This window comes from Manacus vitellinus, unplaced genomic scaffold, assembly GCF_001715985.3.
Source record: "Manacus vitellinus isolate BGI_N305 unplaced genomic scaffold, ASM171598v3 scaffold_71_pilon, whole genome shotgun sequence".
NCBI lineage: Eukaryota > Metazoa > Chordata > Aves > Passeriformes > Pipridae > Manacus > Manacus vitellinus.
In genome coordinates, this window is record NW_021940761.1 from 1,093,060 (window position 1) to 1,120,918 (window position 27,859).

The 27,859-nt window shown below is 52.9% G+C and overlaps 1 protein-coding gene across 2 annotated transcripts; it reads left to right on the plus strand.

Annotated features, from left to right (window-relative positions):
* Positions 1-2,711: 2,711 nt before the first annotated feature.
* SH3BP4 (SH3 domain binding protein 4) lies at positions 2,712-24,465 on the plus strand. 2 transcript variants are annotated; one of them, XM_008919543.3, is made up of 5 exons: positions 2,712-2,811; positions 12,352-12,539; positions 14,541-16,903; positions 23,150-23,338; positions 23,935-24,465. In XM_008919543.3, exons 2-5 carry the CDS (start codon positions 12,422-12,424, stop codon positions 24,157-24,159), a joined length of 2,895 nt encoding a protein of 964 aa, XP_008917791.1. In that variant the 5' UTR covers positions 2,712-2,811; positions 12,352-12,421; the 3' UTR covers positions 24,160-24,465. The 2 variants fall into 2 exon arrangements, with proteins under 2 accessions (XP_008917791.1, XP_017939975.1); XM_018084486.2 differs by lacking the exon at positions 2,712-2,811 and adding an exon at positions 5,503-5,523.
* The last annotated feature ends 3,394 nt before the right edge of the window (positions 24,466-27,859 follow it).

Sequence of the window (27,859 nt, forward strand, 5' to 3'; positions counted from 1 at the left end):
CCCGAGTCCCTCCGCGCTTAAATCCCCCCTTGCTCAGAAAAACCAGCATTACTGGGGCTTTTGGGGTGTGTGGGTGAGCCTTGGGGGCAGACTGAGCTGTTGGAGGCCCTAAGGTATAATTCCCAGTGCACGTGGCCTGGGAGCAACTGGTCCTTGCAATGGATAAGGTTTTTGGAGGTAGGAAAAAAAAAAGAGGAGATGCGTGAGTGCATCTTGGAAAAGGAGGAGGACATTTGTGGGTTCATCCCACAAAAGGAGGAGATACCTGAGTGTATCTGTGAAAAAAGGAGGAGGAGATGAGAGTGCATCCCAGAAAAAGAAAGACATGGGGAGTGCATCCTGCAAAAAGGAGGAGGAGTTGGGGGGTGCATCCCAGAAAAAAGAGGAGGTGCACGAGTGCATGCAGCAAAAAAAAGGATGATGGGATGGATGGGTGCATCCCTCAAAAGGAGGAAATGTGTGAGTACATCCCAGCAAAAAGGAGGAGGAGATGGGGGGTGCATCCCAAAGTTTTTCTTGGCCGCTCCATAGCTATGGATGCTGCTGGCTGCAGCTTTATTGGAGCAGCCTCCACACGAGTGGAACCTCTGTGGGGATTCATCCCGTGTTTGACTGGGCAGAGAAAGACAAGTAGGGGTTTTTTTTGGAAAGGGGAAGAAGACAGAGTCTCCAGTGACAGGGTGAGTTATTTTTGGGGTGGTTTGTTCCTTTTTTTTTGATACCAGCTTCCTGGGATGCATCTCCTTTCCAACAGCCAACGTCTTTGCTGGGGAGCGAGGCCACAAAACAAGCCTTTTTCTGGGTCTTTGGAAGTGTTTTCCATAGTTATCTCTGGACACAAAGTGTTTACTGTCCCTGGGAGAGGGCAATTACCCCGTCAGCAGAACAGAGCCAGCGCTGGCCTTGACCAGCTTATCATCCCAAGGGTGCCGGGCAGCGCCGCCGGACTTCGGAGCTCATCACTTCTGCCTGGGAAGGATGCTCTGGGATTGGGCCATCAGCCTGGTACGTCTCCTCCCATGCATCCATCCACTGCCTGGGTCTTCTCCACACCCATTCAGTCCTGTAAAACAGACGAAGTTCTGGGGTTTGGGGATTTTCTGATTGCGACTTGCTCTGAGTCAGCAAACGCTGCTGAGAAATTGGGAAGTGCTTCCAAGTCATTTTTCCCGGCTCTCCTGCTGCTCTGTGGCCCCTGCTCCCCGGAGAGAGCTGGAGCAGCGCTCCTGAAAGTTAATCACTGCTGAAAAATGCTTTAATTAACTCAATTAGCCAGACGGCCCATCTGGGTCTGGCAGCCTGACGGGAGCCATGGAACAAGGTCGCAGCTCCGCCCCAGGGACCAGGGCTGGGTAGGACACATCACTCAGCCCAGGCCCCAGGGGATGGTCTGGCCTCCAGAGTATCCCTGCTCTTGGACCTGCAAAGGGAGGTGTTTTACAAGGGCATGGGGTGGTAGGACAAGTGGGAATGACTTCTCACTGGCAGAGGGAAGGGTTAGGCTGGATACTGGGGAGAAATCCTTCCCTGGGAGGGTGGGGAGGCCCTGAAATGGAATTCCCAGAGAAGCTGTGGCTGCCCCATCCCTGGAAGTTCCAAGGCCAGGTTGGAGGGGGCTTGGAGCAGCCTGGGCTAGTGGAAGGTGTCCCTGCCCATGGCAGGGGGGTGGAAAGAACTCTTAAGGTCTTTAAGGTCCTTCCAAACCATTCCATGATTGTGCCCCCTGCCCTGCCATGGGACACCCCTGAGGTGCCAGAGCAGCTGGTGCCTCTCCAGCTCCTGCTCTGCCTATTCACAGGAGCTGTAAAACATCCCCCAAATCCAGGATGCAGGACATGACCAGGCATGGAAAGAGTGAGCAAAAAAAAAGCCCTGCAGTCAGTTTGAGCAGAGGAATGCAGGGCCCTGGAGCAGGGATTTGGGAAGGGTGAGTGTTTAACCCTCTCTCTGCGTTGGGGACCGTTCCATCCCGGCTTGATCTCCGTGTGTCGACCTCTTTTAAACCCTGGCCTTGCAGACATCCCGAGGGAAGCTGGTTTTCCTGCTGCCTGGCTGTGATGGGAATCCCCAAGTGCAGATGCATCCTTTAGGTAATGGGGAGGGATCCATGCCCTGGAGGGTTTGGGAAACTGGATCCCGGAGCATCTGTGTTGCTCCATCGGAGGCTTGAATCGTGGTCTCTGCAGTTGTGGTGCTCATGTCTTCAAAAGTAGGCTTTAAAACCACTTCAGAAATGCTTTTGTAGTGGTGGGAAAATAAATCCCTGTGTCCAGATCACCCTGCAGTCAGGCAGGACAAGTGGAATGGGAATTTTGGCTCTTCAGCCTCTTTAAGGGATGTGACCGGAGAGCGGTGATGCTGGTGCTGCATCCAACGGTTCCCTGGCTGGGAGGGGGAAAGGGAGGTGTTTTTCCCTTAGGAAAGGGCAGGTCCTTTTAGTCCCTTAAAAATTAGTTCCTGGTTTCGGGCTGCTTTAAGGCAACTGAGCTTGTGGAAGGGGGTGGAGAGTAGTTCCCTGTGGGAAGGCTGGCAGGGAAGGTGATGCTGGGCACTTCCTTTGGGCTGAGCATCCATTACCAGAGCAATCCTGCCAGGGAGGTCTCAGCTCATCCTCAGGTCCCAAACAGTGCAGAATTCCAAGCATTATCCTGATTTCCTTCTCCTTCAGTGGATGGGATATGTGGGAATCCTTGGGATGCAGCGGTCTGAGCCTGTCCGTGAGAAATGACACATTCCATATGCTGCAAACACTTCTGCCTCCCTTTTGCCTTTCACTGGAAAATCCTCATCCCTCTTCCTGCACAAAAAAACGTGAGTAATGCCAGAGAAATTTGGGATGAGGCCCAGCAAGCCATCGGAAATCCGGCTGAGCACCGCTCCGACTTCGGAACTAAAAGCTCCCAAGTGAATAATGTGGCAGGAGAAACAGCAGATTTTAAGGGACTGTATTTTCTGGGGGGAGCTCTGCTCTATCTCTCTTTAAATCTCCAGCCTGCAAAACTTGGGAATGGCTTTTTTATCACCTCCCTCTATTTGTTTTACGCCTCAGCAATGACACATTTCCAGTTGTCCTGTTAAAAACGAAGCTGGTGGTATTTAAAAATAATAATGATGCCAGCTGTCTTGTGATGCACATCATGTGTTTTGGCTGAGAGACTTTAATGTTGTTTCCTGGGATCAGGCATGGGAAAAAAACAAAGCTGAATTCTCTGTAAAAGTGGATTGTTTGGAGGCTCAAATTCCAGTGGATGTTGCCCTTAGGAATAACGGGGGGTGGTGGCTGTCCCTCTTTTAGGTTTCTTTTCTCCTTCTGGGCTCTGCCAAAAAAAGTTGCCATTTCTTTCCTACTGATGGAGTAATTAAGTTGTTCTCCTAAATATAAACCCGTCCTAGTGCGTCAGCTGTGCCTGGGACTTCAGTGCTTTTATGTGGCACTTCAAGCAAGTTTTAATTAAAAAAAAAAAGAAGAAAGGTCCATCTGCATTGGTTTGATATTTAGGGTTTCTTTCCTCATCAAGAGCGTGTCTAATTCCAGCCTGACCCTGCAAAGTCCTGCAGGCTCCATGTGGGAATCAGCTGGTTGTGCTGGAGAACATCCCTCAGCTCCTGCAAAGCTCTTCCTGCCTCCTGCTTAGAATCATGGAATGCTTTGGGTTGAAAAGGACCCTAAACTCCATCTCATTCCACCCTGTGCCATGGCAGGGACACCTTCCTCTATCCCAGGTTGCTCCAAGCCCTGTCCAACCTGGCCTTGGACACTTCCAGGGATCCAGGGGCAGCCACAGCTTCTCTGGGAATTCCATTCCAGGGCCTCCCCACCCTCACAGCTAAGAATTCCTTCCCAATATCCCATCTAACCCTGCCCTCTGGCACCGGGAAGCCATTCCCCCTTGTCCCACCACTCCATGCCCTTGTAAAACATCTCCCTTTCCCTGGAGATCCAGATCTTCCTCCAGCTGCTTCTCCTTGCAGAGCTGTCCCATCACTGGCACCAACATCTGCTGCACTTCTGGATGTGACCGGCACGGAGATCTGGAAGAGCTTGATCCTACAGGGGAAAAAACCTGGGATGTTGATGTTGCCATTAAAGGTGCTGAGAAAAGGAGGTGTTGTCTAGGCAGGTGGGTGAAGGTGCCATGGATGGTGCCCTGGAATGTTGGTTGGACCTGGAATTGTCTCCTCTGGCCAAGAGCCTGCTGCTTGTAGGTCCATGTTTTGGGTATTGAGTGACCTGGTTCCGTGGAAGGTGTCCCTGCCCATGGAAGGGGGTTGGAATGAGATGGGCTTTAAGGTCCCTTCCAACCCAGGCCATTCTGTGATTCCATGAAATCCCAGCAGGAATGACTGGAGCACGTGGCTCTCAGGAGGCTCTGAGGTTCCTCTGCTTGTTGTGTCTTGGGCAGGAGAAGCCAGAGCAGGTCTGTCTCCTTCCAGCCTTGCCTGACTTTTTGGGGACAGCAGAGAGGGAAGAACTTACCCTTTGGAAGTATTCCCTCTGTGGTGTCCTGTGGCTGCCTGGTTTTTAGGGGATGCTCTTGTGCACACGTGGAAGGGCATTTTTGTGCTTACAATGCAGAAAGGTCTAGAAATTACTCCCCTCAACCTGTAAAGCTCTGCCTTAAGCAGGGAAACAACCTGCCATGAGTTTAAGATGACTTTCAGGTCTTGTTTTAATTTTCCCTGGTGACTAAGGCTGCAAAAAATGTGTCTGAGGTTCAACTCCACTTCATCCAGTAACGAGAGCAATTTACAGCAAAGCTGAGATTCTGCCAGATTTACATGAATTACTATTTCTATGCCCAAGCATCTTGCTAAAAAAGGGGCTTTTTTTCCCCCCCAAAATGCTGAGCTTTTTGCTAAGGGTTATATCCTGGCCCCGAGAAGCAGCTTGTCTTTGCCATGGCCTGTGTGGAGGCTGCAGGGGAAGGCTCAGACTCTCCTTTCACACCACGTTAATCCAGACCTGGCCCTCGCCGTGTTTTTAAGCTGGCAGTAAAGCTACAGTTCAAAGTGCGGGGTTTGCAGATAAACCCTTTCAATAAACATTTGGAGCTTAAAGTGATGAAATTGGTTTCTTATCAGCCACCTGAGCCTGCGATGGCATGGAGCAGGTTTTAACCTGGCCAGACCAAAACGACAGACCCCTGAGGTGCCGAAACAACAACCCTGAAGTGCCGGCAGACGGGGGGGTGGTGGGTGGTGTTTTGAGTTCTTGCCCTTTGTGGCCTTGTTGATGCTGTGGAAAATGCTTGGAGCCACTGCTTGGATGCTCCCTGGCCTCCCTCAGCCCCGGGTTGGGTTCCCCTGGAGTTAATTCGCAGGTTGCACGAAGCCTCCGTGCAGTTTGATGGGCTTTAATTTCAGAGGTAATTAATTAACCAAGCAGGTGTGGCGTTTGCTCTTGTGTTGTCTAAACAGGGGCCTGTTTTGGGTTCTCTCAGACACCCTCCTGGCTGGCAGAGGTAGGTCTCTGCACCTGGAGAGCTCATTCCCACCTGTGGAAAAGCTCTAATCTAAATTAAGGTGAGGACTTGTGCTGCCAAAACCACCTGAAATGAGCCACATGGTCTTTTTGTGTCAGTGCAATGAGTCTGATGTTCAAAGCATGCTCTGACTTGAAGCAGGAACACTTTCTGGGATGGGTCTGCAACTGGCTGGATTTGCAGGTGAGATCAAGTCCAAAGACAGCAAGTCCCAATCCAGCCTCTGGACTGGACCAGATGCCTGTTTGAGTTGGTTTAGATTAGCTGTTAAGAAGAAATCCTTCCCTAGGAGGGTGGGGAGGCCCTGGAATGGAATTCCCAGAGAAGCTGTGGCTGCCCCATCCCTGGAAGTGTCCAAGGCCAGGTTGGACAGGGCTTGGAGCGAGCTGGGCTAGTGGAAGGTGTCCCTGCCTATGGATGGACTGGATGAGCTTGGAGGTCCCTTCCAACCCAAACCATTCCATGATTCTGTGATCTGCCCTCACAACCCCTTCTTGCTGCATGCATCCCAAATGGCATCATCACCTGGCATTGCTTTGCTTTCCAGGTATCTGCTCCCTCTTCCCAGCATGGTTTGTGGACCAGGGATTGTGTCCAACCTGGAGCATCCCGTGGGGCGACCACCCCCCAGTCCAGTTTAACCCCCCATCTTGTTTTCCTGTCACACCATCAACTCCAGCAAAGGGTTAAGCTGCTTAAACCCAGGTGTCTGTGGGGCATCTGGTTTGGAAATGTTTACCAAGAAGGAGCTTAAAACCTCTGCTGTGCTGAGGAAATTCATTGCAATGTGCTGATTGGATTGGTTTCTGCCTCATTTAGGCTTGGGGTGGGTTTTGGCTCCTCTCAGCATTGTTGGTGTCATGTAATGCAGCAGCAGATCAGTGCTGGACTGATCAGGAAGGTGTGTAAGAACATTAAACCCAGGCTCAGCTTTTGCACCATCGCATCTCTCGAGTGAGCTTGGATAATCCAGAGAGGTTTCGTTCCTTAGCAGTGGAATCTGTGCTAGCTGCTCCATGTCCATGGACTTGCTCAGGCAACAAGTTGGGAACAAAACTCCTTGTTTTTTCCCTAAAATGGTCCTCATGACTGAGGATAGTTGGAGGTAGATAAGTCTTGGTGGAATACCTGAGCTCCCTCCTGCCCCAGTCCTGCTGTGCTCCGTGGTGGTTTCTTGGGGCTGACTGTCTGGGACACAGATGACCAAATCCAGGGGGTGCTTGGAGATCCTGCAGGGAAAGCCCTCTCTTCCCCTCCCACCCCTAAGGCTGGCCTATATTTGAGTCTCCCTGGTGATGGATGTCCAGCAGGACTCGTGCTCCAAAGTCCTTGCTATAAAAGGAAACTTTCCCGTCCTTCCTGCTCTGCTCACAGGGGTGACATTCCCACCAGGAAGGCCGTGATGGACACCAGGGCCATAATGACATTTTTTCCCCTCCCTTCTTCCTCTCTTCCATCAAACCTGCCATGCATGGCTTGAACTCACCTGGCAGCAGGAGCCAGGCTCAGGAGCTGAACCAAGCTTAAGCTGGAGGGCAGGATTTTTCCCTAGGGCTTGGCCAGGAGTGGAGGGGACAGCCTGGAACGGGCCGGGCTCCGCTGCGATGCCTGAGCAGGGACAGTGGGAATGAGGTCCAGTGGTGGGAATGGGGTCCAAAGCAAAGCCCTGAGAGCGCTGCAGGAGGGCTGGGAGGTCCTGGTGTTCCCACAAATCCCTTCTTGTTTGCTGGAAAAGGGACTAAAGAGGCGTGTGCCGGGACATGCGTGAGTTCACACCGCCGCGTTCCCTCTGGTACAAAGAGCTCGTGTTCGGTGTTGTCTTAAGGGGTGGTTTATCTTCACATGGCTTGGGTGGGTTTTTCTTTGGAAGATGAAAGCGTTGGCTTTGCAAACACAAGCCCTGGAGCAGGAGGAGGAGATAAGGGAAAGGCGACGAGGTCGGGAATCACTGGGATGTGAGGCATTGCTGGCAGAAGGCTTGGGACAGGCTTCTAGGGGGAAAAAACCAAGAGCAACCAGCCCCTCCCCACCCATCTCTGGCAACAAGGCTTCTGAAGCAGAGCCAGGATCACAAGGAGATGAGCTGCAAGGTCCTGGTGTGTTCCTGGCCACCACAGGTGGCACGAGGCCACCAGCAGCTTCAGAAGCCATCCCAGTCTTGTAGGAGGCTGCAGAGGACCTGGCTGGGTCCCTGGGGGCGTTCCCAGTTCGGAGGGTGTTGTGTTTGTCACGTGTGCTGGAGGATCTGTTGGTGTCAGTGTGGGGAAAGGAGGCAGACCCGAGCTGGTGGGATCATTTCCTGCGCGTTGAGCAATGCCAGCCCCACGGCCAGGGCTGGGCTGGGCCACAGGCAGGAGGGAGCTCTCGAGGGTGAAGAATCTGCAGAGCAAACCCAACTTCCTGAATTATACTGGTTGCTAAAATGCAGAAATTTTGGCCCCTTTTGGCCCTTTTTTCTGAGGTTCTCTTGAAGGCCTTTGCACGTTGTGGTGTGTTGGCGCTCCCAGGCACAACTCCCTGAGCAGCTCCTTCAGGGCTGGGGTGTCCCCTGGGCTTGGAGGAGTCTTTTCTGCATCTGTTTCCACGATGCTTGAGTTACTGGGGGTTTTGTGAGAGATAAAAGCAATGAGTTCAGTGAATTCCTTGTGTGGGATGAACGTGCTCTGTGTGGGTCATGCTGTGGCTCCATCAGATGGGTTTTTAGCTCCCAAGAATTTAAATTTGCTCATATCCAAGAGAAATGGCCTGTTTTGAAAAGAAACCTCCAAAAACACTTCTGTGTTTGTGGGAGGGCCACAGGAACTTGTGTTTGGAGAAAGAAAAAGCAAATTTAAAAGCCATGAGCAACAAGTGACTGGAGTTGATCTTGGCCCTGGAGTGGGAAGAGGATAAGGAGTGATTGATTGGAAGCTCTTTCTTCACTTCCCACCTTTCAGTTTGTGGCCAAGGGTGGAGTAGGACATTTCTCCTGAGCTGGTCCCGCAGGCTTAGGGCTTGAGGGGCTTTTGGATGCATTTCCCAGGGAGAACAGGGGTGCAGGACAGTGGTCATGGCAGAGCTCACCAGTCCTGTGTTGTGGTGGCTCCTGTTCCTGGTGCTTCCCGTGGATTTGTGTGTGCCATGGTGGGATGCACCCCGCAGCTCCAGGGAGAGCTGGGAAGTGTGGGATGGGCAGGGATGTGCATCAATGCTTTGCTGGTGGCAGGTCCCTGTGCTGCCCTGGCCTGGCTCCATCTGCAGCCCTGCCCGTGCTTGGTACCACCCAGCCCTGTCAGCCCTCCCCGGCCTTATCAGCCCAAATTCTTGGCACTCAGGAGTTTTCCATCACTGAGGCTTCCAGAGGGATCCTCTCCGGCCTTTGGTCAGTGCTTCTTGGAGAGGACCTTCCCTTGGCCAGCAGCAGAACCGGGGTTTGCACTTTTGGGTGTTCCCGTTGTTTTATGACATTTCTTTGCTCGAGGACGTGGAGTTTTAATGCTTCCATTAAGGGTATTTTTCCTGGGATTGCTTTTCCCTGCCAGCCCTGCTTAGCATGGCCATGTTATGTCCTTGATTTATAGCCCCTTGTCCAGGGAGAGGTGGGTCTGTGCCATAATCCCATAAGGACCAGCTCGGTGTGACGGATGGAGCAGGGAATGTTCCCGGGGCTCTCCCTGTGCCAGGGGGTCTCCCTGAGGTCTGTGGGGCCAGGAAGGGAAAGCCTGTGGTTGTTTTTCTGGGATAAGTCATACTAGACAGTTTGCAGAAGTTCTTTTTAACCTTTTCCATGCCAATTCACACCGGGAAATGCTGCTGCTGGGAAGCTGAATTCCATGTGTTCAAGTGCTGCAGAAAAAACACCTTTTGGATTCATTATTTAAGAGGCTTTAGTGAGTTTTCTTTTAATAGATGCTTCACCATCACCAGCCCCACACCTGCCCAAACCTGCTGGTGCTCCGTGCCTGGTGGAATCACAGGGAATGGCTGGAGCTGTGCCAGGGCAGGGTCAGGTTTGATCTCAGGGAAAGGTTCTTCCCCCAGAGGGTGGTTGGCACTGCCCAGGCTCCCCAGGGTTTGGTCACGGCCCCAAGGCTGCCAGAGCTCCAGGAGTGTTTGGACAACACCCTCAGGGACAGGGTGGGATTGTTGAGGATGGTCCTGTGAAGGGTCAGGAGCTGGACTGGATGAAGCCTTTCCCAGAGAAGCACAGCCAGATCTGTCTCATCCCAGAAACCTCACTCACAGTTAAATCCCAAAGCAGCACCATCCATCCCAGGAAACTGGTGAGGATTCCCGGGGTGCCAGCCAGCCCCCATGGGAATGTGCCCCTCAGGGCTTCCCTAAACTTTCCCCAAACCTCAGCAAAGCCTGGTTAGGATGTTGGACAGAGTCATGTCCCCACGGTGGAGCCTGCTCCTGGCAGCTGCTGCCTGCTGGGTTTGTTGGGATGTGGGGAGCACACAGCAGGCCCTCCTGGCTGGAAGGCGTGGATTTTACCCTGGAGCATTCCCTCTCCCCCTGTGGGAGGGAAAAGTGGTGTGAGAAGCAGGTTTTTGGTGCTGCCTGAGGAGATGCTGCCGCTGTCCTTGCTCTGATCACTCCCTGATTTCCTTCCCACCGCTGTTCCCTTCGATGCTGTTTATGGCTTTGGGTAAACACGTGGGGCTGGGTTTTTCCTAGGCTATATTTAATCCCAGGCTAAATTTAAAGTGCTTTCAGGGGAGTTTGCAGCCCATTGTCTCAGTGATTTCTAAACAAATCTTGCCTCCTCCAGCCTTGTTTCCCCTCACCCTGCTCCCCACTATCCCCTTTAATTCTCTGGATTTGAAAGTCTCCTGGATTTCTGTCCTACCTCTGCATTCAGAAGCATTTTGGGGCCATCCCCAGCTCCAGAATAGGGCTCCCATCCCCAGTCCAGCCATGGGGGGCCCCATCCCTTTAGGTACCCTCATTCCTCTATGTGTGTGAGCATCACTTCATCCAGGACAAACAGACACATCCAGGATGCTGCTCTTGGGAGAGGAAATGCCTTTCCATCATCCCTCATTTTTATGTAGATTCCTGTTGCCTTTTGAGGCTTCAGGATTGGCTGTAGAGGGGGGGTTTCCAGCTGTTTCTCCACATCTGTCAGAGATCTTCAGCATGAAGTTATATAAATAGAGAAAGAGGGAACATCCCTGAAAATGCCAGACTGGGGGATACAATGGTGAGAGTTGTCAGTACTGTAGCTGCAATAATTAATATAAAATTCAATATAAAAATTTATTCATTGTATAATATAAATAAAAATTAATGTAAATATAAAATTAATAGAAAATAATCAATATAACATTAATTCTACTGGACAGCACAGAAACATATCCTGGGTGGATGGTGAACTGTGCCAGCCAAGGAGAACATCTTTCCTCCCTTCCTTGCTTCCCCCTGGTTATTCCTTTGTTTTACCTGGCCCGGCTCTGCCAAGCTCAGCCTTGACTCAAAGCCTGGTTTCTCTGGATTTATTGCCTGCCAAACCCTCTCCCCTTGCCTGGCTCCCAGCAGGCCCCCAAACAAGGCTCTCCTCAAAGGGCAAACGTTTGCACACCAGTTCTCCCTTCCCTTTTCTGGCTGGAGCCTGGTGCATCCCTTCCAGCTCCCACATTCCCGGCATACCAGCCCTGGGGATGGCTTGGGAAGCATTTCAAACCAGAAAGTATCTCCTGCTCAGGCTCTCCCCTGCAGATTTCCTCTTGCTGCATTCCAGAAAAGGGCACTGAATCCTTCGGGGGCTCCCTATTCCCACCTAAAGAATTTGGGGTTGGGAGTTGTTTTCTGCTTGGTCTAATTTTCAAGGGAGGAAAGGCAAAAATTGCATGGGAGGGGGAGAAAGGAAAAATAGTGTTAGGAGAGGGTGAAAATCCCCTCATAAAGCAGGGATTTGGATATAACTTTAGTTCTGACTCTGTTTTTAAGAGCTGTTGGTGCTTTGCAACCAGGCTGGAGTTTGAGGGAGCGGGATGGAGGGATGTTGGGTGCCAGAATTACCGGGATGATGCCGGATCCCTGGAGTAGCAACACACAGCTCAGGCTGTGCTCCAGCCTTGCCTTCAGCTGGCAGAGAGGCTCCAGCATTCCCTGATTGTCCTGATCCACCTGGCCCCTCTCCAAGTTCCAGAGGACAGGGATGATGTCAGGGAAGGTCTTACCCGCGCTTGCATCAGCCACAACGTTGGTGGTCGGAATGTCGGCGTGTCCTGTGGGAAATGGGGGAATTTTCCTCTCTGCTCTTCCGCAGGGATTCTGGAAGTGTTTTTGCAAGGGAAAAAGGAGGAAAAAACTCTGTGTTTTTATTTTTCCCCAAGTGAAGCGGGGTGGTTAGTGCAAGAAGGGGTGTTTCTCTGCCTGGTCCCTGGCTGGGGAGGGAGGGATGCAGGGAGCAAGCAGGAAGAGCCAATCCCCATCCCAGGAAATCCCAGTGCTGCATTGGGAGAGAGTGGTGACCCATTTAAACAGGCAAAAATCCCAGTCCTGTGGGTCCTCCACTGCTCTGGGCTCCCACAGCACCCAGTGCCTGGTGGCTTTATAATTATGTATTACAGCAATGTGCAAGTGCCCTGGAAGGTCTTGGGAAACAGGGAGAAGGACCAATTTATGATCCTGGAAGCAACATATCCCTAAAAAGCTCTTCCTATGGGGTTGTTTCCAGCAGCAGCATCCTGCAAGACCAGGCTGTCCTTGCTACACAAAGCCCTTGGTGGTTTTTAGACAGTGCTGTGGAGCACCCAGGTTATATTCTGTGGTGTTCTAAGGAGAACACGGGGATGTGTTCCTGGGTGTGTCCCTGGGTCATTGTCGCTGCGATGGCACCCGGAGCCTTTCTAACGTGCTGGGGTTTGTCTCTCTCCCCCAGGCTGGTTCCCTGAGGTGACAGGGGGGTCCCTGGAGAGGCCATGGCCACCTAGAGCCTGGTGGGGCCGGAGATGGCGGCGCAGAGGATCCGGGCGGCCAACTCGGGGGGTCTCCCGCGGTGCAAGTCCGAGGGGACCCTCATCGACCTCGGCGAGGCCTTCACCGAAACCAGCCTGGGTGACGTCAAAGGTGGGTGGGGAGGGGCCCCCTCCTCGTTCCCCCTCACCCTGCTGTCCAGGAGGGGTTGGTGACACCAGCGAGGCCTCGGTGTTCCCTTTCCCCGGAGCTCAGGGGGGTTGGTGACACCACCAAGGCGGTTACGGGCCTTGTTGTTCCCCTTCCCCAGAGCTGGTTGCTTGAATACTCCGTGTTTTCCCCTCTTTGACTGCTTTTTCCCCTGCTGTATTTGCCTTACCCAGCGTAAAAGGTGGCGAGGGGGGAATTGCTGTTCCCCTGGCACGAGCCCAGCCCAAGGAATAACTCCAGGTGGAAGTTCTCGCACACTGAGGGCCTTTAAAAATAAACACGCACGTGGAGGGGCCGAACATCAAACCCTCAGCTGCAAATTGGATTGGTTTTAGATCAAAAATAGGAATTACTCATATTCTCCGAGGGCTTTGCTGCTTTCAGCACATCCCTGTTAACCCCCCAGCTGCAAGGACGTGGGAACACAGCCACGTGGCTGATCCAAAGGAATGGGGACACCAAAAATGCCTTGTCCTGCAGGTGACTGAGTTAACAGTGGCTTCCAACCTACCAGGCTGGCAAAATAATTCCAATATAGACTTTATATCTAGTGTTACACTGGATAAATGCCCTCATGACTTTGCCTGCCTGCTGGTGGAGGTACTGAGGAGTTGGTCAGGATGTGTCCATGCTCTGCTCCTCTTAATTTTTCACCTCTAGCCTGTATTTGAAGACTTTTCTTTGCTCAGCTGTATCTTCCCTTGCCTTGTTACCTCCATGTCCCAGAAGTGCTGCCAGTCAGGGGCAGGATGCAGGGAAGTGCAGTCTGAGCTCCCATTCCCTCATCTCCAGGATTTTAGGGGCTTTCTGTGCTTTTTAAATCCCCTTTTCCCTCCAGAGAGCTCTCAAGGTGTTGAAGGTGCTGTCCCAGTTCTCTTGCAGCTCTGTGTTGGGGAAAATCCAGCTCTCCTTGTTTTCTGTCTAACACACATTTAACCACTGTTGTAACACCATCTGCAGCTTGTTTGAGTGTTTTGTACAGAAACAGGTCCTAAAAGTGAGAGCAAAGCCAAGAAATAGGGTGACACTGTAGGCTTGCCCAGCCTGGACGGAATTGGGATCCCCTGGGAAAACAGCTTCCTGCTGGGATGCTGGAGATGCTGCCAGGACCACGACAGCACTGTGGGAGGGTTCAAACTGTGGGACCTTTTTTAGAATCATGGAATGGTTTGTGTTGGAAGGGACCTTACAGCTCGTCCCATCCCACCCCCTGCCATGGGCAGGGACACTTTCCACCAGCCCAGGTTGCTCCAAGCCCCGTCCAACCTGGCCTTGGACACTTCCAGGGATGGGGCAGCCACAGCTTCTCCGGGAATTCCATCCCAGCCCCTCCCCACCCTCGTGGTGAAGAATTCCTGATACCTAATCTAAAGCTACCAATGGAGTTGATTTTTGTTGAGGAGCTTTGAAATACAGCTGCTGTTCAAAAGAAGTGAGATGCTGGGTGTTTTGGCTGGTGTGACATGAAAAACTAGGAATATGATGTGCCCTTAGTTGGTTTTTACACTGAAACATGTTTCACATGTGCAGGAGAGGGGTTACAGCAAAGCAAGAGGGCTTTTAGGCTGTCCTGAAAGTTCTCTTGGGTTTACATGGACCCTTTGGGAAGGGAGATGTGAGTGTACCAGAAATAGCAGAGTTTTCTGGAAAAATTTTACACGGAAAAAACACCTTCAGGCTTGGGAGATTGCCCAGGGAATTAGTGGAGCTGGAAGCGTTCAAAACCCACACAGATATGGCACTTGGGCACATAGTTTAGTGGTGGAACAGGCAGTGCTGGGTTCAGAGTTGGACTCAGTCTTGAAGCTTTTCCAGCCTTGGTGATTCTGTGATTCTAAAACCACCGTAACCACTTAAAGGTGGTGACCTGGGAGAAATGGTGGCAAGTCAGCGGTGACTCCCCTGTGCCTTCCTCACAGTGCTGTTCTCTCCTTGCCTTGGCAGTGCCTTCTCCCAGTGCCTTGCTGGTTGACAATCCCACGTCCTTCGGGAACGCGAAGGAAGTCGTAGCAATCAAGGATTACTGTCCGACCAATTTCACCACGTTGAAGTTCTCCAAGGGGGACCACCTTTATGTCCTGGACACGTCGGGGGGCGAGTGGTGGTACGCCCACAACACCACGGAGATGGGCTACATCCCCTCCTCCTACGTGCAGCCCGTGAACTACCGCCACTCCTCCCTGACGGACAGCGGCATGATCGACAACCTGCTGGAGAGCCCTGACGAGGGGGCCAAGGAGCTGGACCTGCTTGGGGAGTGGACTGATGCGAAGAGAAACTCTGTGAAAATCCACAATAACAACCCCTTCCTGAACGGAGTCCAGACGAACCCGTTCCTGAACGGGAATGTGCACGCGGTGCCCGGCTCAGACAGAGAGTCCGACTCCAGCGTCACCGTTGACTTGCTGCTCTTCGACACGGGGGCTCCTGCATCGACTGTCTCCAGTTCTGCTGCCAACAGCAGCCTGGGGAACATTTTTGATGAGTTTCCATCCACAAACAGGCTGGATCTGGACCAGCCTGTGAGAAGAGACAACCCCTTCTTCAGAAGTAAACGCTCCTACAGCTTGTCTGAACTGTCTGTTCTCCAGGCCAAGTCAGACGCTCCGGCATCGTCGAGTTTCTTCAGTGGTTTGAAGTCTCCCACCCCTGAGCAGTTCCAGAGCCGGGAGGACTTTAGGACAGCGTGGCTGAACCACAGGAAGCTGGCTCGGTCTTGCCACGACTTGGATTTGCTCGGTCAGAACCCTGGCTGGGGTCAGACGCAGCCGGTGGAGACCAACATCGTGTGCAAGCTGGACAGCTCTGGTGGGGCCGTTCAGCTGCCAGACACCAACATCAGCATCCACGTGCCCGAGGGCCACGTGTGCCCCGGGGAGACGCAGCAGATCTCCATGAAGGCCATGCTGGATCCGCCGCTGGAGCTCAACAGCGACAAGTGCAGCACCATCAGCCCCGTCCTGCAGATCAAACTCAGCAACATGGAGGTGAAAACCTTCATCATCCTGGAGATGAAGGTGTCGGCGGAGGTCAAGAACGACATCACGAGCAAGAGTTTGGTGGGACTGCAGTGCCTGCGGAGCGACATGAAGGAGGGGCCGTACACACCCCTGCAGCTGAGCTATTCCTATGGGGACACGATCCAGGTGCAGCTGGAGAACCTGGAGCCTTGCATGTACATCGCAGCCGTGGCCCAAGGGCAGAACATCCTGTACCCTTCCACCGTCTGGGATTACATCAGCAAGAAGATCACAGTGGGCGTCTATGGCCCCAAACACATCCACCCTTCCTTCAAAACCGTGGTGGCCATGTTTGGGCACGAGTGTGCCCCCAAGACCCTCCTGGTGAACGAGGTCACCAGGCAGTCCCACAGCCCGGCCCCCGTCGCCCTCCAGCTCTGGGGGAAGCACCAGTTTGCCCTGTCCCGGCCTCAGGACCTCAAGCTCTGCATGTTCTCCAACATGACCAACTACGAGGTGAAGGCCAGCGAACAAGCCAAGGTCGTCCGGGGCTTCCAGATGAAGCTGGGCAAGGTGAGCCGCCTCATCTTCCCCATCGCGTCCCACGACCCCAACGAGCTCTCGGACTTCACACTGAGGATACAGGTCAAGGATGACCAGGATGCCATTTTGACCCAGTTCTGCGTCCAGACGCCACAGCCGCCTCCGAAAAGTGCCATCAAGCCGACGGGACAGAGGCGGTTCCTCAAGAAGAATGAGGTTGGGAAGATCATCCTGTCACCGCTGGCTGCCACCGCCAAGTATCCGGTTTTTCAGGACCGGCCGGTGCTGAGCCTCAAGTACGGCAAGCTGCTAAAGACGGTGGTGAGGCAGAGCAAGAACCACTATTTGCTGGAGTACAAGAAAGGAGATGTCATAGCCCTCCTCAGTGAGGAGAAGATCAGGTTGAAAGGCCAGCTGTGGACCAAGGAGTGGTACATTGGCTACTACCAGGGCAAAATTGGCCTCGTGCACACCAAAAACGTGCTGGTGGTTGGGAAGGTCAAGCCCAGCTACTTCTCTGGGCCAGATCTCACCACCAGCCTGTTGCTGGAGCAGATCCTGAGGCCCTGCAAGTTCCTGACCTACATCTACGCCTCGGTGAGGACTCTGCTGATGGAGAACCTCAGCAGCTGGAGGTCCTTCGCCGACGCCCTGGGCTACTCCAACTTGCCACTCACGTTCTTCTGCCGGGCTGAGTTGGACAGTGAGCCCGAGAGGGTGGCCTCCGTCCTGGAGAAGCTGAAGGAAGACTGCAACAGCACGGAGAACAAGGAGAGGAAATCTTTCCAGAAGGAGCTGATGACGGTGAGTCCAAGGCGTGGTGAGGGGTATTCATTCCCTGCTGTGCAGGGGGATTCGGGTGAGCGGGAGGGGAAAGAGTCTTGATTCAGACTGAATTAAGATAGAGACCAATCTCTTGAAGGGACCTTGAAGACCAGGCTCTAAGGTCTTCTGCAGACTGCTTGGCACAGCTGAACAGGAAGTTCAGCCCGTTGGTGGGCTCTTGCCTTGGGGGGATCACAGAAATAATGAGGGACATGCTGAGTGAAATACCATCGGTACTTGGAATTCCAGAATCCCAGAGTGGCTGGGGTTGAAAGGGACCTTAAAGCTCATCCAGTCCCACCCCCTGCCATGGGCAGGGACACCTCCCACCAGACCAGGTTGCTCCAAGCCCTATCCAGCCTGGCCTTGGACACTTCCAGGGATGAGGGTTTTCATGGGAGAGGTGTCAGGGTTGGAGGATGCCCCACTCACCATCCCCACAGCCTGTGCCTTTTGGGAACCCTCAAATCACCCTAGGTTTTTGGGAGAGGTGCCTCCAAGGATGCTCTGCTCACTGTCCCCACAGCCTGCACCTTTAGGGCCCCCCATCTCACCCTGGTTGTCACAGAGTGGTTTGGGTCAGGAGGGACCTTAAAGCTCATCCAGTGCCACCCCATGCCATGGGCAGGAATACCTTCCACTATCCCAGGTTGCTCCAAGCCCTGTCCAACCTGGCCTTGGACACTTCCAGGGATGGAGAGTCTTTTTTTTGAGTGGCAGCTTAGCCAAGGGCACCTCTGAGCCAGAACGTTTTATATCCAGCTGTGGATGGCGTTTGCAGTTGGAAATGCACGACTTGCTTCTTGCCCTGAAAGGAATTTGGGAAAGTGCTGCCTGTAAGTATTTCCAGGATGCCATTAGGGAGCCTCTTAGGAAATGTCATCTTCGGGATTGTCTCTAGCATTTCATGGGAAGTGAGCCAAAGAAAACAGAGGGAGAAATGTCCGGTGGAGATTTGCAGCTCTCTCCTCTTCCAGGCTCTCCCATGGAAACAGGATAACGGAGTTATGGAGAACCGCGGGCTTTAAAATGTCACGTGGATTAAGGAACAGTTGCCTGGCAAAATGAAATGATGAGTGGGACAGGAGCTGAATGAAGGAGTCCACTTCCCAAACTCCCTTTAGTAAGAAGGGGGATATTTGAGGATTGAGTAGGAGGGATGAGGTGTTAACCCATCGTTACTCCCGGAGAGTTCCCTGTGCCTGTAGCGCTCTGTGGCCCTGTGGGGGCATCTTTGATCTTTGACCTCCAGCTTTCAGGACATGCCACCAACTCTGCTTCTGTTGCAGGGTTGTTCTGGCCATCACATGGTTATATCTCTTTCTGGGACCATCCAGGATTGGAAAACTCCCACCGTGGGAGCCTTGGTGTCCCTGGTCCCTCCAAGGAAGGGTTTGCTCCTTTAATCCTTAACCTCGGTGAATGATGGGATGGAATCTGGGCTGCTCTTGCCGGATGCTTCCAAGAGCTTTGTGCCGTTTGCTTTACCCCTTTGCAAACCCAGAGGTGTTTCTTTTATCTCCTCCCATTGTTTTCAGGGATCCCAGACAATGTGTAGGTCCTGGAGAATCCATGCCAGACCTTGGTGGGGAGACAAGGGGCAAGATAAGGCTCTTTGCATACTCAGGGAGCTGCTGACTCAGGGGGAGGAAAACATCCTGCTCCCATAGGGGTGCCTGGAGTGCAGAGTCCCAGGGCAGGTTTTATTCCCCTTGTTTGAGGCTAATCCTGTTCTCTGGGAGGCTGAGCCTGTCAATAAAGGATGAGCTCCCTTCTTCACAGAACATGATGCTGCTTCCAAACCCTTTGCTGCCTTCAAATCCTCCTTGGCTTAGGGAGAAATTAGATTGAGCCTGTTGGAAGAAGCAAATAATGATGTTTCGGGGGCTGACAATGGAGCAGTAATGTATTTTATTGTGTTTAAATCTGATTTTATCTGCAACAAATGGACTCTTGCTCTCTGGCAAGAACTGGTTGCATTAAGCTCCAAACTGGCCATGTCATCTTCAAGTTGGTTGTCTCCCCTCAAAAGGACTGAGAGGAGAAGTCCCAAGCAGGTTTTCCTGAGTTCAGGACACAAAACTCCAGTGGCAGAGCTACTGCACCAGCAGCCAAGCATGGAAAAGCCTGGTCAGGATGACTAGTTAATAAGTAATCTGCCTTTAATGACTGTTTTTCTAATGGAGTAGTAGCAGCAGAGTGTGAAGGTAACTTGGGGCAACGTTGCTCAGATGGGAATCACCACAGCAGAAAGGGAAACCTCACCCTCCCTCCTCCCTGCAGGAAGAGCACGGATGGTTTGGCTAAAAACCAGCACCTGGGCACGGATTCAGGAAGATTTTGTTGCCACTGGTACCTGACCATGGCTGTGGTGGGGTTAGACCTGTCCTGGGACACAGGAGTTCCCTTCTGCAGCTTTTCAGTACAGGGTTTCTATGGAGACCCTCAGTTATCATCCTTCCCAACAGGCTGTTGGGAAAAACACAGGTCTTCTGGGAATGCACCCAGGCACGTCAGCACAGAGCTGTGGAAACTGTGAGCTTGTTCTTCTCCAGGCTGCTTGTGCAGGTTGTGCAGGAGAAGAGGTTGGGATTCTTCTCCCTCCCCTGGTTTTGTTTGCTCTGACTGCAGGTGTCTCGTGCTGCCTTTCTTCTACCAGAAGTCCCTGGTGTGTGCAGACCCCAAAGAGCTGCTGGGGGCCTCCACAAATCCCTAAAGTCCTGCAGATCAGGGTGTTCGGGCCTTGGACCTTGTGCTGCCACACCCAGGGTGGCTGGTGTTGGGTCCCTCTTGCTCCTCCATCCTGAAGCAATCGTGGAATCCCAGAATGGGTTGGGTTGGGGAGGATCTTAAAGCTCATCCGGTGCCACCCCCTGCCATGGGCTGGAACACCTGCCAGGTTGCTCCAACCTGGCCTTGGACACTTCCAGGGGTGGGGCAGCTTCTGTGGGCAACCTGTGCCAGGGCCTCCCCACCCTCCCAGGGAACAATTCCTTCCCAACATTTAAATCCAGAAAAGCCGCCCGTGGTTGCACTGATGGGACCTTCTCCAAGCCACTTGGGAATGTGGCTGATGGCACTTGGTGTCATGTCAGAAGGGATGCCTTCAGCACACTGAGACCCAGCTGGGCATCACATCCAAGGGAATTGCCCCATGGAGCCAGTGCATTAGGTAAAAAAAAATGAGTATTTAAGACTGAGAGAGTGTAGTGAGGTATTTTAAGTGTGTGACGTGATCTTGGAGGTGCTGACAGCCAAAAATGGGAGCAAAAGAGGTGTTTAATCCCTGAACAAGGGTTATTTTGGGGAGCAGAGCTGACTTGTTTGGGTCAAAACCTCCCCTGTATCCTGGAGCAGACAATGGAGACAGGAGCGTCCTCTCAGCCCGGCCCTCAGGAGCTCCTGGGGACACGGGGCCTTTCCCTGCGTTTGTGGAGGTCCCAGGTGGGAGCTGTTTTCCTGCAGCTGCTGCTTTCCTTCGTTAGGAAATGGGATTGTGCATTTCAAAGCTGGGCTGTGAATTCAGCCTCCCCTGGATGCCTTTGAAGTTGAGGTGCTCCCGCTTTGAACTGGCGTTGGAATATCAAACACCCTCTTTGCTGCCGGGCTGGCGGAGCCAGATCCTCCAAGGGGAATAAATATCTGGGAAGGCTCTGGCAAGGCACAGCCCAGGTCACACCTGGGCACGGGGTGGATGGGCCCAGCTACCCCTGGAGGCTTGTCCAGGGTGAGGGAGGAGGATGGAAAAGACTGCAGTGTAATCCCAAAAGGAAGATGGAAAAACTTGCAGTGTAATCCCAAAAGTGCCTGCTGGAGGATTAAGTCTGTTGAGCTCATCCCAATGTGCTGCTGTTCCCACTAATATTCCCCCTCTGGCTCCGACCTTGGGGTCCTCCTTGCACCCATTCCCACCTGGCTTTTGTGGTGTCCCCATCCCATGGAATCTGGGTGTTGAGCTGCCAGGACAAAGCTCGGGAAGGGGGTGGGGCTTTGGCCATCGGGAGGTTTCAGTCGTGATCCATCTCTTCCAAAGTTGTTCCTTTGAGAAATTAATCACAGTTCTTGATTAGGTGCTGTCCTTGCTGCTGTTTTGTTTGCTTGGAGAAGGTCCCATCAGTGCAACCACAGGCAGCTCTTTTGGCTTTAGATACTGGGAAGGAATTTCTCCCTGGGAGGGTGGGGAGGCCCTGGCACAGGTTGCCCAGAGAAGCTGTGGCTGCCCCTGGATCCCTGGAAGTGTCCAAGGCCAGGTTGGACGGGGCTTGGAGCAACCTGGGCTGGTGGAAGGTGTCCCTGCCCATGTTTTTGTTGGTTTTGTTTCTGGAGCAGCAGAAGGAGCAGGAGAATCCATGTCCTCCAGCTCTATCCTTCTTAACCCGCTCCAGGCGGCCTCTCCTGCTGCCTCTGACCTGCTTGGCCTTGGGCAAGACCTGAGAGCAGCTCATTGAACCTGCTTCCCCAAATACCAGCTGCTGCTGGAGTTGGCATGGCATCAAGCCACCCCCAAAGGCAGGCTTGAGGATGCTAAACCTGCCCCTTCCTTGGGACCATCGGGATCCTGCCCCTGGTGGATCCGTGGGCGGCGTGGTAAGGTAGGAGAGGAGCTGGGCTATGGCACAGGTGTGGGATCTAAATGCTTCTTAATGTCTTTTGAAAGGCATAATGAATGTTCTTTTCAAAGGATTTTCCTGGCTTGTTTAACCAGGGGGTTTATTGCTTCCCTTGCTCCTGCAGGAAACCAGTGTCAGCACTTTGGAGGAGCAGCTGTGCTGAGAATCCAGCTCAGCTTTGAGCTGGGGACAGAGAAGGGGAAAATCAAGGGTGCATTTGCTTTGCAAATTGCTGGAGTGGTTTCAGATGTTCCCATCTTCCCCCAGCTGACCCTGTGAAACTGCCTGGGGGAGGATTTAACCCTTCCTTGCCCCAGAGCCCAACCAGGTGGGGTTTGCCAGACCCCCGTGTTGGGAGAGGATGTCAAGACCCGCTGTGGTGGAAGGCAGGTGGATTCTGGCCCTGTGGCAAACCCCCACATCCATGGTTTCTGGAATAGCCGTCCCTGTGCTGCTGGGAAGGTGTGGGTGATGTTCCCAGTGCTGTTCCTTGATTCCTTGGGTGCTCAGCATCCCTTGGGGGGCTATTCCCTGCATCCCTCAGCTGGTGCTTTGCCTTTACTGGAGTGAGGGACCTCTTGGCATTCCTCCATCCTGGAGCCACCAGCCTGAGTCCAGTGGTGCCACAGCTCTGGATCTGGATGTATGGATGAGGGTACCCAGCAAACTGTCCCCCCAGGGATAGTCTGGGGTCTGTTTGCTTGATTCCCATGGTTTTATAACATAAAATAGACATAGACATGGCTTCCTGTAGGAGTCACTTGAGGTTCAAGGTGGGATTTGCCCAAGGTCTGCGGTTGCCACTGGGGCTGTGTTGGTCCAGGGGCTGTAGCAGAGGCTGAGGGAGCCCTGGGGAGTGGGATGATGATCCTGGCAGTTAGATCCCATCCTCTGGCACTGCTAATTGCCATGAAACCCTTCCTTTCCAGGGCTACACTGTGGCTTTCCTCTACTGCCCTTCATCCCACTCTGAGTGGATTTTAATGTAATTTGATGCCTTAAGACAGGAGCTGACCCTACTCCATCCTTTTCTTTTCCTGGCTAAGTTATTCCTACCTGGAAAGCCAGGACTGCTGCAGTTCCTCTTCCCCACTTCAAAACCATTTGCAGGAGGAGGAGGAGGAGGAGGAAGTGGAGAAGAGGAAGAACATCCCAAGCTGAGCGATGGTCCCGCAGTGTCTGGGTCTTCACCTGGGTCTCACCCCACAAGGCTGATGTCCAGTTCCCATCCCAAAATGTTCTGTTTGCCCCTTACCCACTGGTCTGACGGATGGAGCTGGATTAATCCCTGCTGGATTAATTATCTTGATTAAAAGCATCTGTTCTCCTCAGCTCCTGGGATGCTTTAAACTTCTTATGGTGGTGCCTGAACACCTCAGGGCGGGGAGGTTGCCTGGAAAATGAGGCTGGGCATGTTGTCAAAGAGGGGTTGGGTGCTTTGTCCACTTAATGGGATTACTCTGCTGCCCAGCCTGGTGGATTACTCTGCTGCCCAGCCTGGTGGCCTAATTGCACCAGCTGTCGCTGGAAGGGGGGTGGGAGGATTTTTGGGATGGGTTTGGAGGGGCTTCCCTGCACAGTCCCCGGCCTTGACCCTCTTGCGGTTCCCCCGCAGGCCCTGCTGAAGATGGACTGCCAGGGGCTGGTGGTGAGGCTCATCCAGGACTTTGTGCTGCTGACTACGGCCGTGGAGGTGGCCCAGCGCTGGCGGGAGCTGGCCGAGAAGCTGGCCAAGGTCTCCAGGCAGCAGCTGGACGCCTACGAGGCCCCGCACCGGGACAGGACGGGCACGGTGGACACCGAGGTGGGTCCGAGTCTGCAGGGGTCCCCTTGGGTGGCAGCTCTGAGAATCGTGGCAGCTGGAGAAGGTCTTTGAGATCATCAGCTCCAATTTCTGACCCACCGCTTCCCAGTCCACCAGGTTCATACTCCCAGTCGAAAGGGACCCACAAGGAGCTTCAAGTCCAGCTCTTCTTTGAAGGGCCCCATCCCGGGATTGACCCCACAACCTTGGCATTGAGCTAATCTCAGGTTTAATTCCCAGCTGCACAAGACAGTTAGGCCCAGTTCTGCACAAGCACGAGCTCCTCAGCACCCTGGTGCCTCCAGCTCTAGGGCAGATCCTCCACAGGACCACGTCAGATACAGCAGAAAGGACCTTTTTTCTGGAATGAGACCCCAGTGCCCCTTTGGACTTGCTGATCTTAAAGGTCTTTTCCAGCGCAAACAATTCCATGTTTCTCTGGAGATACCTGCAGAGCACCTTTGGGGGATCCAAGGGATTTGGGTGTGCTGGGGGGTGTTTTTTCAGGGATGTTCTTGTCCCGGGATGGTGGGGCGTGATGAGGGGTGGCTTTGCTTGCTGACCACCCACCCTGCTCTGCTTCCCCATCCCTCCAGGCCATGTGGAAGCCAGCCTACGACTTCCTGCTCACCTGGAGCAGCCAGATGGGGGACAGCTACCGGGATGTCATCCAGGAGCTGCACACGGGGCTGGACAAGATGAAGAACCCCATCACCAAGCGTTGGAAGCATCTCACGGGCACCCTGATCCTCGTCAACTCCTTGGACATGCTGAGGGCAGCTGCCTTCAGCCCCCAGGACCACGAGGATTTTGCCATTTAGCCCCTGGTTCTCCACATCTCCTTCCCTAGGATTTTTTTCCCCTCTTTTTTTTTAAGCAAAAGAAGAAGTGGAGGTTGCTCTGCCCGGGTTTTAAGAGGCCAAAGTTTGCAAGTTCTCTACCAGGACTGGAAATCAGCAGGAGAGACATCCCTCCTTGGTGGGAATTCATCTGGCAGGGGATGGCTTGTCATCCACCGAAACGATGTCTTACTAAAAGAAACCTGTGGGGGGGTGACAGGGTGGGGAGGGAGCACAACAGAGATGGGGTTTTTTAGGCATTTCCAAATAAAAGTCTAATTTTTGTAATGAGCAGTAAAAGTTGGAACCACTTTGGAGGGGGGTTGGGGAAGCTGTGGCTGTTTTTTAGGTTGGAGAATCCACTTTTAAACTGTTTTTTGAGGTGAGTCCTGTAAATATGTATTTTAAGGAGAAGCACAGTAAGTGCCCTTCCTCACCATGGTCAGGCTTTGGCAGGTACCAGATGTGACTAAAGCACTGAATGAACTTGGAATATCCTCAAATCTGGGATGTCCTCAACCCACCAAGCACCTTGCACCAAAAAAAGACCTTTTTTTAGTTTTATTGCCAGGCCCTGTGAGCCCTTTGGCTGATTTTTGGGTTGTTTTCATGTGTCTGCAGACTGGGTGTTTGCTCCTCTGTGGACAGGGAGATGCTGCCCCTTCCAACTTCATCCCACCCAGGTGCTGCAGTTCACCTCTGGAAGAAGCTGGAGGTTTGGGATTTTCCAGAGACCTCCCTGGGAGATGGACCAGGAGGATGCTGAGAGGGGATCACCCTCCCCTGGCACCAAACTGGGGGCAAGAGGCCGGGAAAGGGGAGGGAATTGCTGCCATCCAAAAAAAAAAAAATAAAAGGGAAAAGAGATAATTTTTCTCCTAATTTGAAATCCAACCTCACTGGAGATGTTCCAGGGATTTAACACTCCTTGCCATTACTCCAGAGGGCTTCAAGGTTCCTTGAGTCCAGTTTAACTTGGAAATAATCTTTGCTCTGAACCTGGTGCCAACGAGCTCAGGATTTGTGGCGCTGAGTGCTCGGATTTTTCTCCCTGTTCCTTTTATATCCAAGCTTTTGGAATGACCTTCCCTCCTCCTCCTGCTCCCAGCTTTCAGATATTTCACGTGGTAGGGAAACATTTTGGCACAGAAAGCTTATTTTAAGGGCAAAGTCTCTTTTTTTAGGGAAAAGCTGCTACAACAGGAAGGTTAATTAGAAAAGAGAGAAGGAATGGGATGGTGCTGGCAAAGGGAATGGTCTCCTTTCCTCTTCCCAGGATCACATCCATGATCACTCCGTGGACCCCACAAGTGAAATAGCACCTGAAGTTTCTCCCAGGGTTTGTGGAGAAACTCTTGGAGGAGTTTCCTGTGCCACTCAATGGGATTTGAGCAGCCAGACCCCTTTCTGTCTCCCTGAGACACCCCAAGACCACATTTTCTCCCTGCAGGAGCAGAAATCCCTGTTGGAGTGAGGAGCACCTCCCTGTGCAGGCAGAGGGATGGATGCCTTTCTCCTGGGAGATTCCCCCAGTCTCAGCTTTCCCCTTCTCCTGGGCAGGCCCTATGATGGGAAGGGTGTCAGCAGCAGGGGAGGGCAGGAGTTTGGGCCTCCTGGGATTCAGGGATGTCCCTGGATAATTCCAGCAGTTCATTTTCCCTCCCTCCTTGGTTTTTCTCTCTACCTCAGGTTCTGCAAATTCCCACCTGAACATTTCAGCAGCTGCCTAAACCACTTTGTGCTCAGCTCATCCACACCCTGTGCCCTCCCCAGTCCCATGGCATCACAGCCAGCATGTTTTGGGACCTGTGGGGTGACAACTCCATTAATTTCTCCCTGTCCTCGGCTTGAAATCCAATCCTTCCTCACCTGCTGGGACTGGGAATATGTCCTTGGGATGCCTTTTCCTTCAGGCCCTTCTCCAAATGATCTCTTTGGGCTTTGCATCCCCCCCACCCCTTGTGCAGTGCCTGCTTGTTGTTCTTGTTGTTTAATGTTCCTTTTTGGTTTTTTCTCCTTTTTTTTAAAAGAAAAAAAGACTTTTGGAAAAAGAATATTCCAATTAAAGCTGTTACTATTCCAGTGCTCCCAGTTAGATGTCATCTGCTGGTGTCTCTTCATCCCAAAGCAGCCTGGATACCTGGGAGTCGTTTGGTGGGTTTTCCACCCAATCCTTTCTCCTTCCCACCCTCTCCAGGGGAAAGTTGCTGGAACCCATCTCACCTCCCAGGCTGCTGCTTTTGGTCAAGCTCTGGGTAAGAAAATTCCTGATTGTTTTGGCACAGAGATGTTTTCTTGATTGGAGAGAACATCCCTGTGTCTGGCCAAGGCAGCTGTGGTGCTCCTGCTTCCAATGGAGGTCAGATCCCAAGCCATGGAAGTGAATTATGTGGCACTCTGGCTGTGGCTTCAGCTTGCCAAAGGTGAGGAAGTGATGGTCGATGGATTCCTGACCCACAGGAGGCACGAGCCCTACAGTATCCCAAAGAATAACAGGGAAGTAACAGCCTCACTCCATGCTGGGAGGGATGCTGGTTGTGCTTTCCCCTTCCTTCCACTGCCCATCCCTGAATCATCCCATCCCCCTCCTGCCTTGCTGAAATCATCTCCCCACCCCACCAAGGAGTTGGGAATAATCCTGCCCTGCTCTGATTACCCCCCACTGAGCAGTAATTAAAGCTTCCAGCTGCGTGGCCTCATCCGGCACAAAGGGACAAACTGGGAGGCAGTTTGGTCCCTCACTGGGACACGGAGCTGGAGAGGGATGTTTGGGAACAGTCACAGCTTGCTTGGATCTGCCCCAGCAAAGCAGGGACCATGTCCCCCCCTCCCCGAGGTAATCCAGGCTGGGAGCATTCCCAGGGAAAACAATCTGCTCCCTTTGTTCAGGCTGGTTTAACCTGTGCTCCAAAAGCAGAGCTGGGGGGATCTGGGATTTGCTTGATTTGCTTTTACCATCCTAAGGAATCAGATCCAATGGAACCTTTAACCTTCCCCTTAATAGGGAGGGAATTGCTGCCAGGAGCACTTGCAGGGCCCTGTCAGAGCAGAACTGGGTGACAGTGGCCTTTAGAGGGAGGTGGGACCTTCTCCCTGACAGCAGGGGAGAGCTGGGGGGGGTCGGGCTCTGCCCCAAGGGAACAAGGGACAGGATGAGAGGAAACGGCCTCAAGTTGCACCAGGGAAGGTCCAGGTTGGATATCAGGGAAAATTTCCTCACTGGAAGGGTGGTCAGGCACTGGAAGGGTGGTCAGGCACTGGAAGGGGGGTCAGGCACTGGAAGGTGGAGTCGCATCCCTGGAAGTGGCACTGGGGACATGGTTTAATGCTGAACACGGTGTGGAGGGGGTTAATGGTCGATCTTTGAGAGCTTTTCCAACCTTAACAATTCCATAGGTTTCACTGGGCTTTAAAGGCTAAAGCTGGAGCTCTTTGCTCCTCTCCAGGCTCAGCTGAGCACGTTCCTCCCGTGGAGGGGGAGACTGCCCCCGTATTTTGTCCCTGATTCCTTCTGGCAATCCCTTCTGCCCTGGATTCATCACACTCACCTGTAAGTACCTCCTCAAACCACCCCGCAGGGGACAGTTGGAGAGCTGTGTTCCTGCTCCAGCTGAAGGGGCCTGGCTTTGCTGGTGCCAGCTCCCTGTCACCCTCAGGCAGTGCTGCCATGGGATGGGACATC